Source organism: Limanda limanda, chromosome 1, assembly GCF_963576545.1.
Source record: "Limanda limanda chromosome 1, fLimLim1.1, whole genome shotgun sequence".
NCBI lineage: Eukaryota > Metazoa > Chordata > Actinopteri > Pleuronectiformes > Pleuronectidae > Limanda > Limanda limanda.
Window position 1 is genome coordinate 13,133,148 of NC_083636.1, and position 13,898 is coordinate 13,147,045.

A 13,898-nucleotide genomic window follows, 5' to 3' on the forward strand; every position below is an offset into this window, starting at 1 on the left:
GCTGTTGGAGTTACGCCACAGCAGCAGGCCCTTTAACCTGGCATGAGGTCATTCGTTCAGGGACACCATTTTGCCGTGCAGGCAATAGTTAGATTAAAAAACAAATGTGTTTTACAGAGGTACACAGTTTTTTGCAGATGTGTTGCAAAAAGCCAGAAACGTAAAATCTGTTTTGTATGAAGGAGGATAAGTGAGAGATGCCGGTTGTAGGAATCAAACTTTCCTCCAAACAATGTGTCCTGCACGTCCAAATTTACTACAACATAAAAGTGGTGTTGAGCACCGGCGCCTCGGTCCACGTCGCACTTCACTTCTCGCATTCCTGTTCCTGTGTGTTCTTTTTCCAGAACCGTGGTTTGGGTTGATGAACTGCGATGTTCCAAATAAAAAGTCGTTTGTTCTGATGTCACCGTTGCCTCATCCGACCGCGTTTTTCCCCTTTGAAGCCTGCGCACAACAGCCATTGAACTTTAGCCTTTGATATGGAGGGAAATGAATCAGTCAGGAAATTTAATCGGACCTTTCCATTTTTAGGAGAGAATGCTTTGTCTCAATGGGAGTGGTTGGGGATGCGTTTAGGGTTTTTAAATTGTCTTACTTCACTGACATATATATAAATATTCACATCATATATATAATCTTACCATTCAAGTGTAATAGGTATTCACTTCTATTTTGGATGGATATTTTAAATTTACAGATTAGATATTTTAGATTGATACAAAGATAGATAGATAGATAGATAGATAGATAGATAGATAGATAGATAGATAGATAGATAGATAGATAGATAGATAGATAGATAGATAGATAGATAGATAGATAGATAGATAGATAGATAGACAGAAAAGGTATCAGACACAACACTCTCAACAAGATGTGAAACCTTAAGAACAAAACTATAGAAAAAATAAGGAATAAAACTATAACAATTGTACATATTATAGAGGGAGAGAAAGTGCAATGAACACGTACTGTATATTTGTAGATTGCAAGATGTTAACAGTATTTTTAAATATTAATTAGTCTCCTATTGAATGGTTGTGTCTTTCATTGGTGTTCTTTATTTAGTCTCACATTTTTAGGTCTTGTCTTTTGTCAGATTTTGAACTAGATTTGTATAAATATGCACGGTTTTCAAAAGAAGCATCTCAAATTGTCTTATACTGCTTTTAATTCCATTAAATTTTTTCAAGCGTATTATTTTAAATTATTGTCTTTTTGTGTAAATTTACATCATTGACATATATTTTCTCATTAAGTGCAAGTCCTAATTCTTAAGTTTTAAAGTATTTAGTAAGATTTTAAACTAATTTCTTTGCACTGCTTGCTTTATATTCTGTTCTATTATATTCTATTCTAATTCTAATTTTAGGATCCAGTAACTCATATGTAAATACAACAATACACCAACAAAAAGAATAAAAAAGAATCGGTTAAAAACAGGATTACGAGCAGCCAAAGAATTACAAGAGTGGGGGTCATTTGTAATTACTGAATGAAATAAATAGATAGATAAATAAATAATACACTTATTTTTATATATTGTGTTATATTATAATTGTATTCATTCATATAATCCTACCCCTGACTTTGTTTTTAATTAAATCCTGCATGACACTAATTGGATTTGTATATTTTTCTCAAGTTTAAATAAAAACGAGAAAAAGAGAAAATCTTTGAAAATCAAAATGTAAACGGAGCCTTTGGAAATCTCATTCAATCTGCAGACTCTTTCTTTAGATAGTCTCCATGTATTTTTTTTCTTTATTTTTAGCGTAATGAAAATCTATATTTACCTTCCATAGCTGCTTTGGCCAATTACCCACAAACATCACTCACCACTTTGTAGCTGTGAGTGGTTTTCTACTCGCTCTGTGATTGATCGGCTCGGGCTTATTTGCGGCAGAGGAGAAGATGCGGATGAGGAACTTGTCGATTCCGTTACAGAGAAACACGCTAATAACACTGTGAGGCATTAATTCGGGGAGGCTTTGATGAGGAATCTGTTTTGAAAGGGATTGTGTTTGTTGTATTATTAATATCTGACGTCACTATTAGAAAACTATGTCGACGAATGAGTGATACAACCAGAAAAATAAATTTTTGTTAAACATGTCTAATCAGAAGTTAGTTGCAAACAAACTTTTCCCGTAAACTTTTTCAATGTTCCTTGCCCAGTTTACCTCAAAGGAAACTTTCTCTGCTCTTCGCCAACAGCTCTAGTGGCAACTCTCTATCCCATAACCATGATTCATCCTCAAGAGCTCATCAGCTCACAGTGGGCTCATCAGAATTATTACTCCTCCTCTACTTGTCTTTATTATCCAATTTCCCTCCCCTCTCCTCCTATTCCGGCACTCATTGCCGGTCAGCCACCTTATAAACCGGCTCCTTCACCTTCTTGCTCAGCAGAACTTTTCAGGCTTTGTTCGCGTTTCTCAGTCCTGTTGTCGTTTCAAACTCAGATTAACACTGGTGCGTATATGTACTTCAGTAAATCAGGTATGTTCAGGGGCCCGACATGTATGAGTGTGTGAAATTTAGTGTTGATCCAAATAAAAGTCTAGATATAGTGAATTAGAATGTGTTTTTTGGGGGGATTGTCAGGTCTTGGTGGAGGTATGCGCTTTACTGAGTTATATAGAAGTTATACTTTTGGTTTTTAGGCTAGTGTATGTAGAGTTTAGGGCTCCACTTGAACTTTAAGTCAGGTTTTCTTGTTTGGTGTGCATCAGGGGCAGGTTCAAGGGTGGGTCCAAGGGGGAACTGGCCCCAGTGTAAGGCCCTGGTCTCATGTACTTGAACGTTGCTATGACAAACCTTTTTCTCCCTACCACTTCTATATTCACTTTATATTAACACATGTGACTGGACCCTAAATCTAAATAAATGTGCACCTGACTGGACCTATAACTGTCCCCGTTGTGTAAATTGTGACCCTATTTATGATTCATAAAGATCTTAGATCCGTCACTTGTGTGAATGCAGACTGTGAGATGAGAAACGAGAAGCCAAAAATCAAGTATATAAAAAAGGGGTTTATTATATGTTTCCCTCCCCTGGTAAGAATAAAAAAAGGTAACATGTTAGATAATAATAGTATATACATACATGACGTATTGAAGGAATACATGGTTTAAAAAAGATGCATATAGACACTTACTTATCAAAAACACGTATAAGACACAGACAGGACTGAGGACATGTTAGGCATTGTGGTGAGTACATCAGTTATTCATAGAAAGAACTGGGATTTCAAATAAGGCACATTACACAAATATAATCCCGACAGCCACAGTTTACAGTCGTTTTACGTGAAGTAGTATTTTCCTTACAAATGGACACAGGCTTTTAAGTGATTGTTGTTGCATGTTACCGTGTACAAAACAGGCTTTATTATTTACATTATGTACAAAAATGTCTCCCTTTTTTACTGGGTCTGTTTCTGCTCTATTCGGGAGGCAGAGGAACATACAGTCTGTAGTAACTTTAAAAAAGAGCAGGGTGTACAGCAGAGGGTCCTGGGGATGCTTTGGGTGCTGCTGAGCTTTGGGGAATCCAAGCTTTAGGTCCGATAACACCCCCCCCATTCAACAGGAAGTACAGTAAATACACAGCTGGCACTTTGAGGGGCTCTGCCAGGTGTGTCAGTGCTCAGTTAAATGACTCGCAGCCCTGGGAGAAGTCAGTATTGTTTGCCCAGAGCCGTCACTCAGTCTTTTTCAGGCTCTGCTTCTGCCCTTTAACACTGGAGATTACAACCATGTTGTCGGAAGGAGATAACTTGAGAGTATGTTCTGCAGGGGGGGAGGGGGGGATTATAGGTCGTCCCCTCCGGCAGAGCTGAAGCTGCTCCGGCGACTACTGTCCTTGGACGCAGCTCCGGGCGAGCCGGCCGACAGGAGCGGGTCGGTGCCGAACGGCGACAGCAGGTCGTCCATGACGATCTCGTCCAGCCGGTGCTCCTCCTTGAGCGTGGAGCTGAAGAAGTCTGTGAAGTGGGACAGCGGGTCGGAGAACGTTGAGAGCCCGTCGGCGCCGGTGATGTGGTCCTGTGGGCCGCTGGCGGTGGGGATGGAGGCCACGCCGGCCACTGCCGCTATCCTCTGGAGGTAGTCGCTGTTGGGGTCCTCCTGGTAGAGTGTGGGCTGCTGAGGTTGCTGGGGCTGCTGGGCCTGGGGGGACAGCTGCTGTGGTTGTTGTTTGAGGAGGTGGGAGGAGAGTTCGACTGTCCCCAAGGATGTGGTCATGTTTGGGAGACCGTGTGCTCGAGCCTGGATCTCAAGCTCCTGAAAATGGAACGGAAAGAATTCATTACTTAATGTGTTTCTTGGAAAATGACCTGCTCACTTTGTAGTTACGATATTATCTCTCTCACACACACAAACACACACACACACACATTCTCAGAGTACGCTCTCAGCACTAATCACCTATCAATGTCATCACAAAGCCCAGTTTGACCTTTGTAAACTCTCCCTTTATCGTCAGTGGCCATAAAGGTTTCCTGGACACTTTTGTCATCCTCTGGGATCATTCCAGATTTGTCTTTGTGTCTTTCTCGTTGCTCCAACTCCAATAAACCACAATTTGTGTTTGCGCTTAAGAGTGCGAGCGTCATGCGCCGAGCCTCGTGCACGCATGCACCATTAGACATCCCTTTAATTAGTGCTCCTCATCTATTTCTGACACCCGCTGATTTTATTTCCAATGAAAGAGATGATCTGATTTTCCTTTATTCATCAGGTAATTAGCACAGACGCGGTGGGGGTGGGGTGGGGGATCTTCACCAAACTGATCTCTGGTGTAATGGTCTGTAAAGCCCATGTTCCACTGGTCAGAAAACACACTAACATCTGGCTGTTATCTGCAGTGGGAATTATTACACTCCACATTCACTCTTAGGTCAAGTGACTCTGCAGTGGACATGTGTTTTTATCATCTGTGGCTTTGAGAGACAGTGAAGGAAATGGGTCAACGCAATCATTTTGTCATCATCCTCTTCATTTTGACAGTTTAGATGCTGAGGCTGCAACTTTTCTGGCGCATCTTAAGACGTGCAATGAAAGTTTGTGTACCTATAATCCCCCTCTCCATTTTGTTTTCTTATTTTTGTGTTGTACAAGAGGCAACACTGGCGAGACTGCTTCTTGATTTCAGTTTTTTTTTTGTGGGTTTATCTACATTTAAGAAAACCTGCATATATCTGCTAATTTGAGTGTAAAAGCGTAATAAGTCACTATATTACGTGCTTGGATTTATGTGCGCAGTCCTTAGAAAACTAATTAGTGTACTCATTCTGTTATGGAATAACAAACGCACAAATAAAGGACGTATGTGTTAGGGGGAACAAATAAACCTTCAAACCGTGGTGAGTTTGGACAACTTGCTTAAAAGTGGTAGTTTTTAAGTCGATCAACTTCCTGATCCACTGTCCCTTTGTCAACATGGTGATTTTATTGTTTCAACCATCGCTCTGTTGTGTTGTGTTACCTGGATCCTCAGCAGCAGCCTCCTGTTGGCCTGCTCCAGCTTCTTCTGCCGGGTCTCCAGCTCCCTGGCGTGCTGCTGCTCCTTCTGCATCCACTTGATGTACTCCACCGAGGCTTTGAGGATGGTGCCTTTGTTCCAGCGCATGTCCCTGCAGAAAGGAGAAATGTAAAAAAGATAACCTTTAACACAGAACCCCCTGATGTCGGCAGAATATCCTCCACGTATAAAGAAAATGAGAAAAAAGTTTTAACGTGGAGGTTTTTACCCCTTTTTTATGATATGAATAAGAAATGGTGATTTACATTGTGCAATTATTCATCCTCGGACATTACGTGGGGACACTGAATGGGGAAATTTAATAGAATAGTTAAGTAGCTATGTGGAAAGTCCATTCTCGTGGCTCCTTGTTCGGTAAAATTAATCCTTGAGTAAAAATAGGTGAGGGGAAAATGAGCTAAGTAGGAAGACAAGGGGGGGGGGGGGGTGGAGAAATGGAGTTAAGGTGCTAGAGTGCAAGTCATTCCTTTGCAGATATTATTACTTTTTTTTAAGGGGACCTGTAGTGAAATTGTCCTTTTTCACACAAGTGAGACACCGGTCTGATCAGCAGCTAATAATCTCCTTTATCCTGTGTTAATGGCGCTGCGACAACGGTAACCTTCCATTTAAATTCCAGGCAAAGTTCAATTGCGAGAGATGGCCGGTGGATTTCTCTTCACCTCCGCACTCCCATCTCTGTGTTTCCAATTGTGCTTCAAACTTTGATTCGAACGGCGCGGCCCGCCTCCTCTCTGCGTCTGACCTCTCTCCTCGTCGTTCATTGCTTTTGAGCTGAACTGCCGCGACCCAGCAAGAGGACGTAAGGCTCTCGGAGCGCCGACGACAATGGAGGTTCAAGTGCACCCTCCAAATGGGACTGAAATGTGCTCGAGCGCTCATTTGAATTCAGCGAACGACAGTTTGAGTGTCTTTGTGCTCGGATTTTTAATACACTTCCCCCTGAAAGACAATTTCTCGTCTTGGCAGTTTCAGGGATATGAGACAATGACGAGAAGCAGTTCATATTCTTACAGTCAATACATTTTTCAGATTTTGCAACTTACGGGTCGTTTGATTTGGGTATGAGGGTCCCCAACTCCTTTATCCTGTAGTTGATGTTGTATCTTCGTCTTCTTTCGACTAAGGAAACAAGAAAAGAAAGAGATGAGTAAATCCTCTTCAGTTGCTCTATTAAATTCAATGGGTGTAGATTTGGGGTTTGGACAGTGAGTGAATCAGAAATCAGAGCCGATATTATCATTGTAAGTGCTGCATACAAGGACATTAAAAAAACACTGCTCCTCTTTGGTGCAGAGAACAAAGATAAATATATTACGAAGAACTAATGAAATAAACAATATCATATAAAAAATACTAAACCTACATATACTTTGATATGTAAATGAATAGCATTGATGATGATTGAGGGTTGCATAAGGAAGACAAAAATATGAGGGGATACTCAATTATATCATATATAAATTTCACATAGAAACACTCATTTTGAAACTGAATTATCAGTTGTTGACCAGCTGCAGCTCGGCAGTCGTGGAACCGAAACTGTATTTGTACTTAAATGGTTTCAAGTGTAACAGAATTGAAAATGTCTCCATCGCAATTAATTTCTAATTTCAATAGTTTGTGATAAAAAAAAATCCCTCGTGCCTGGTTTCCCTTTTCTATGAGTGGATCAAGAGCAGAGTCATTACTGCATGTGGGTCATCAGGATATGAAGATAATTTGAAAAGTGAATTAGCCGAAGCTCGCCAAGGTTTTTCGGTAGTAAATGTCAGCCACAATTTTATTCTGAAAATCCTGCCAAACAAAAAATATAAAAAATATATTTTTAATATAGTTTAAAGATGAGTAAGAGCATTGCGTGTGGCTCTCTCATAACACTTGTAGGGAAACATGTTTTTATTCCCCTTTTCCCCTTTTTTTCTTAAGTGCAGAGGTTGTCACACCTTGTTTAGCCCTATGAAGCAAATTGCCAATATAAGAAACAATTTTGAATGATTGATTTAGTGGAATTTGGTAAACAAATAAAAGGAGAAAATTGCAGGATCGCAGGTGAGGTTTTAAAAAAAAACATTTATCAATTTGTAAAAGATGACTATTAATTTAGAAATTTGTAGTTAAAATCACAGAGAAGATTAATGATACAAGTGTAGTCCAGATTCAGGTCAGTTATATCAGCAAACACATGCACAGTCAACTTTGTGCAGAGTGAGGCTCTTTATGTGTGTCTTCAGAAAACAAGTGCGCACTTTGTTTTGGCCATCTGACAAAGGAACTTCTCGACCAAAGATAAAAAGCAAAACGCCCTTGAGGCCGGCGATAACTCATCGCCAGACCATAAACTGTGATGGAGTTGAAAGGCGGCGGGGGGACACTCACTCAAATTGTGGTTGTCTTTCTTCTGTCGCTCTTTGGCCATCCCCCTTGTGTCAAGTTCTGGAAAAAGAGGGGAACGAAGTGATTAGAAACGCACACCAATTTAGCATCTTAAAAAAGACACAAAACACCATGAAACCTCAGTCACGAGAGGCGCGGGCCAGTGTTGTCGAGACAGTCCGGTGCCGGGGTCAAGAGAGTGGAGTTTCTGTGCAGCTAGCCCACGCCACTGTTTGACCTCTTTTCCACACTCACACACGCACTTAAAGAGCCCAATTTATCCCGTCCAGTTTGTCTGAAGCTCTTTGTGGAAAATAAAAAATGGTGGCCACTTTTAAACTACTTACTCCGCAATTAAGACAGTTCCCTAATCTCTGCCGGCGAGGGCCCAAATTGTCAGTGCATCCATATTTGTATTCACATTCTTCCAAATTACATAATTGGGGACCTGAGATTGGATTTCCCAATTTGTCTCTGTTGATTCAATCAGGACAATTTAGACTGTGTAACAGCCCATTGTCCTCTTGGCCCACACTCAGAACCAGTTGGCAATTTACTTATTTGCCGGTTGAGAGCGAAGGGGTTCTTCAGGCATCCTTTTCTATTTCCTAAATCAATTAGACGCCTTTGCTTGATGCATGACATTAATAAGAAATGTCTTAAAGGGCCCTCTGTTTTCGCGCTGTGACGAAAAGTCCACACATTTCTGCAGCCTATTAACGGAAGCAATGACAAGCAGGGCAGTGTTTGTCAAACACTGGACACAAATCAGCTTACATATTTGCCTGACACGCGTAATTGGACTTGATTTTTTGCAGAAACAGACGCACACAATGTGTTGCCTTTTATAGCCGACACAGGTATGCTCTGTTCTGCTACCCAAACCCTCAAGGTTTGGATCTCTTCCAACCATAACTTGTGTGATTTTTGCAGCAGCGTGAGCTTGTGATCAGTCATTAATTGATTAGTGGTTTGATATGTGCTAGGGTGCATACCTGTGTATTCCCTTTTAACTGTGAGCTTTGTGGGGTTAGATGTGGGGCTCATTCCAACATTCGGGGCGTTCATACCTGGTTCACCCCCATAGACGTCCAGCATGCTGCCACTGAGGGACACCTGCAGGGGGAGAGAATGGAGGGTGGGTCAGTCACAGGGGAAACACACATTTACATTTCACATGCTCCACAGGGACGATCCCTTTCACACCTCGACCACAGCCACAACACAAACAGTTGTTTGTAGCTGCTGTGCGGCTTTGTTGGGCATTTACAAGAAAAATGCCACAGGGCAAGTGCAGAGCCTTGCAGACATGACGGTCGGACCCCCCCTCAGGCCTCTGGCTCGGCTGCGGACCTCCTGCCGGGAGCCGTATTCTACCCACATGTCCTCCACAGCAGGACAAGGCAAACCCAACGTTGTAAGTGTGCCAATCACAGTTGTTGCAAAGTGTAACTACATCTCCAGGGAGGTGCACGTGGAGAGGATGGGGTGGAGGCTCTCCAGTGAGGGCCCACTGCCAGTGTGTCCGTAGAAGGTTTCCAGATTCATCCATTAAATAGTCTTAATATTGGTATTCAGTGTTAACAGGGAGAAACATTTTGAAAACACATCTGGATATATTATTAAGACATTTCTCTTTCTCCAAGTGTAAAAAAAAAAATTTGCTTTGCCAAATTATTCGCAGGGGCATATATGGGGTCCATAGAGTATTTTGTAGGGTACTCTATATACCAATGGCATCCCTTATACCCAAAAGTATACACTGGCCTTTACTCCTGACCTCTAATTCAGTAATAGTGCTTTCCTACATTGGTGTAACTAGGCAGTGTCCTGATCTGCGAGTGCCACCATTTCCAAAACTCCTCGGCTTGAAAGCGACATGAAACCCGTCCTCTGTGTTGAAAATAGCCTCATGTTAGAAGAGGAGGCTACGCAGGTCAACTGCCCGAACAGAGGAAAAACTGTTTTCCTACGGGTGTCTGCTCGTCTGGGAAAAGAATGGATCGGTTCTGCTCTAATGAAGCCTTTACACGGACAGAGGGAGGAGAGGGAGGGTGAATGTCAACATGTAGCGTGCCGATTCACATGTGTGTCTAATCCGAATTTGTGTATTTATGGGAGAAAAAAAAAGGCTACAGAGGTCAGCACGGATTCAAGGATCCTCGCAGCCAATGTTGCCCGTGATGTGTGTCTGTGTGTGTGTGTGTCACATCCAACTCCCGGACTGGTGAATGTGATAAGGCTGCGTGCCAAGTCGAGAGATGGGAAGGAGCGGAGAGCGAGAGGAAACAAAACAGGAGGAAACTGCAGACATTTCAACTATCTCCAGTTGGTTTGCTTTTGGTTCTTTTTTTTTTTCTCATTATCTCATCGAAAAGGGAGGGAAGAGGAGGAGGGGACAGAAGTGCTTATCAAAATGAAAGATTGCAACATTCCCCCCCCCACTACTCCCACTGTAATCACTTCAATCCCTCTCCCGCCTGCGCTGCCGGATGTGTTGACACGGCGAAACGGCTTGATGCATCGTACTGTATGACTAATTAGGATGAATTGATCCGTTTAAGCATGGTATCATTTCTGAACCAGCCCGTGGGGAGTGTGTGCATTAACCCAATCCAACGCCTCAGAAACTCCCACTCCTAACTCCTTACTGCTGCCCCCCCCTCCCCACCATTGTCTTATCTCTTCCTCAGCCCCTCTCACTCCGGCTCTGCTGCCGTATCTTGTTTGGCTTCATCTCGGTGTAACATTCATTGTCCGTCCCTCTGTATTTGAGGAATTAGGCCAGATTCCCAGTGTTCCCATCCAACCAACTCTTTATGCTATAGGTGTTGCTGTGTTCACTGACCAAATGGACGCCTTGTCCCAGATTTTTGCAGTTTTAGAATTCCTTCCCTCCGAGTAAGAATCTGTGTAGTGTGCTGTGGTGCCAGTTCTGTTCTAGCCAAGAATTGACGTTAAGTAAGACAGTGACATTAGATTTAGCTCCTTGTCCTTCTTCTAAATGGAATCTTTATTGTTAAACTTCTCGAGCGATGTGAGAAATGTTGCTAAGCCCCAATGAACTTTCACTCATCTCCAGACTTAAGCCGTCCTCAAACTGAGAGAGGTCCCACTTTTCCCAAGCGAGTCAAACGTCAGGTTGGAGGAACCTCAAGTTTCAAATTCAGAAGTCGCTCATGAAGACATTAAAGTTGACATAAGCCCTGCTGCAAGTACACGTGCACAGCAGGTTAACAACCGAGGGCTGTGCAGTAGAAATCAATATAAAAGACCTTCAGAGCATAGATAGTGTGTGGCATTTGAAAAGAGTGCTTGAATAATAGTGTTTCATACTTACATTGTTCTGCATTAACATGTTAGACTCCATGCAATCCAAGCCCCCGTCGTTGAAACCGGACTCAAGACTAATAAGGTCATCGATAACTTCATCCATCGGAAACTGAAAGAAAACAAGTCATTTCAATACTGAATTTTCAATACCGTCCAAGTGTGTGCTTTTGAAATCTCAAAACATTCAAACCAATATAGACACAAGAAGATAAAAAAAAGGAGGGGGGGGGGGCAGCAGTGTCGAGAGACTAATCCAATAACTCGTAAAGTTTTCCGCTGCCGTGTTCTCACAACTAGTTGGAGGCGTTGGCCGGGGGGGAAACATGCATGTGCTATCAAACTAGTTTCCTCCTTTGAATGAGTACTCTCATCACAGACTGCATGTCTGAAGTTATTGATGAGCACATCAGAGAGAGAGAGGGGGGGATCAATAATGGCATCACTTTGTTTGGATGATTAGTCGGAGCTGCTCCAGCATTGTAGAGATTCAAACTTTTTACAGCTACACACAGTCACTGGTGCATGTGAATTTATTTGATGCCTTCCAGCAAAGTGTCAGCCATAACTCATCTCTCTTAATTTCAAAGAATTTAGAGGAACTGTAACAATTCTCCTGAGTAAAAATTAATTAGTTTGACAGGAATATGGACGGTTGACAGGAAAGTGTTTCTTAAAAGTTGCGTAACTTACAAATATTATGAAACATTTAATCCGGTCTGTGGTTACATTTTTTTGTGGTTTCAAATGTCACGCTTTTCCAGTCACCACTAGGCACTTTCAGAGTTTTTCTCAATTTCACTTCCATAAATTCAAGCAGTTAAATTCCGTTTGACTCACCTCGCTGTCGTGACTGGCCATGGTGAGCAAGGTGACGGGGCTGGTGGGGTTGCTGCCGTCGCTGAGTGAGGCCATGTTCCCGGTCCTCATGATGGGCATGGTGGCCAGCTGGCCGGGGCCGTGCGGGTGAGGGATGGCGTGGCCCTGCCCGGCCGCCGAGGCCAGCTTGGAGCCCAGCGTCAGGTACTGCTTGACCTGCTGGTTCTGGCTCTGGTGGAGGTGGAACTTGGAGCTCTCGAGGTGGCTCTGGACCTGCGGCAAAATGAAATCACACATGGTTTTAGTTGGCTTCATTGAAAGGTAGCCCAGTTGGAGGGGATATTGTTTTTCACAGACTAAGAGCAGAAGCACCGGGGTTGTTTGCATTTTCTGTCGACTTATGGAAAATAGATTTAACACACATTGTTGAGCGTCACAATTTTCCATTAGTAGTCACTCCCTGTATTTAACACTCCTTAAACTGAATCATGTTTCTCATATGTAGCAAGGTTTTCATGGGAATGACCCATTCTATGGTAAATTTCTCAAGCGTCTGACTGGAAATGTCAACAGATATAGGTTAAAGGTTAGAACTTACACATTCTCACAAAATGCAGAAGCACATACTCATGCATTCAGCCAGCAGTCAAGACTCAAACCAGTAACGAGAGCGGCGCAAACTTTACATCAGACAACATGACAACACACGACAAGGAAATGTTACAATAAACAAATAAATGCTGCAAGTTAATTCACGAGAATCTGAATTTCGATGGTCTTACATTTGAAGCTCTGGTCGCGTCCCGCATTGTGAAGTAGCTGCAGTCAGTTAAGTGTGGCATTCTCAGAAAAAGCAGATTATCTTCAGTTTGTTTTGATGTGGCAGCAGGTCAACTCTAGGCATCCAGATCTGCTGCTGCTGCCGTCCTGCTAATCTGCCGACTTCTCAGTGAGTGTCTGTCCTCTCCAGTCCCCCTACCAGTGTCTTAAAAGGGGCCTAAGTGAACTAATTAGGCCCAAAGCTGGGGGTAAGCTTTTATGTTGCGTAGCATGATAATCACTTCAAACACTGGACTGTCAGATCACCCAGGGTTTGATCACTGCAGGATATCTGCCTTTAGCGACTATCACTAATTCATCGGGACCGCCCTTTTCTACTTCGCCAGCCAATCAGCAGTCGGCTCCCATAGTCCTCTGCTGGCTTGCTCCAGGGGTTGTGGCAGCACAATTGACCCTTGTTCCCCAGTGGGGGTTTTAAATAACTCCTCTAATGCCATTTTTAACCGTGCCTTTTCATTCATTCATCGGTTTCAATGCAGACAGTTTTGTATTATCAGCTTCCAAAACAATAAGAGCAATAAAGCTATTTTGGGGTTTTTAACACTCTAAGTTTGGGACTATTTTCCAACGGAGCATCTCACCTAAAAATGACCGATTTGACTGGAGCTCACAAAGAAGCTGGTTTATAACTTTCTTTATTGGTTTGTGACCTGTAAAGTATTTTTAGGAGAACGTAATAATAATAATGATGATAATAATAATAATAATGCAACTAATGTATCCATTGATTTTATGATTTTAATCATGTCTGGGTATATTTATCCAGATTCTCTTAACTTATCCTTAAAGTGTTCCGTTCACTGGTTATAATAATTTGCTCTTGGGGCTTGTCAAGACTTTTATTTTTTTGTATTGACTAAATTGAATTTTTTTGTCAATGATTGATTTCAGCTGGTCAATTGGAAGTAACAGAAAATCAAATGAGCAACAATAAAGGGTTTAATAGCTAAATCTGTGGACAATGATATTAAGTAACTGAG

General features: G+C 42.2%; 1 protein-coding gene across 1 annotated transcript in view; it reads right to left on the bottom strand.

The window, feature by feature from the left end:
- Positions 1-3,821: 3,821 nt before the first annotated feature.
- tfec (transcription factor EC) overlaps positions 3,822-13,898 on the bottom strand; it is a 41,105-nt gene continuing 31,028 nt past the window's right edge. The window contains exons 3-9 of the mRNA XM_061077834.1: positions 12,100-12,351; positions 11,270-11,371; positions 8,925-9,045; positions 7,933-7,989; positions 6,600-6,675; positions 5,497-5,644; positions 3,822-4,292 (exon numbers count right to left, since the gene is read on the bottom strand). Coding sequence (XP_060933817.1) covers positions 3,822-4,292; positions 5,497-5,644; positions 6,600-6,675; positions 7,933-7,989; positions 8,925-9,045; positions 11,270-11,371; positions 12,100-12,351 — 1,227 coding nt within the window. The remainder of the gene's footprint in view (positions 4,293-5,496; positions 5,645-6,599; positions 6,676-7,932; positions 7,990-8,924; positions 9,046-11,269; positions 11,372-12,099; positions 12,352-13,898) is intronic.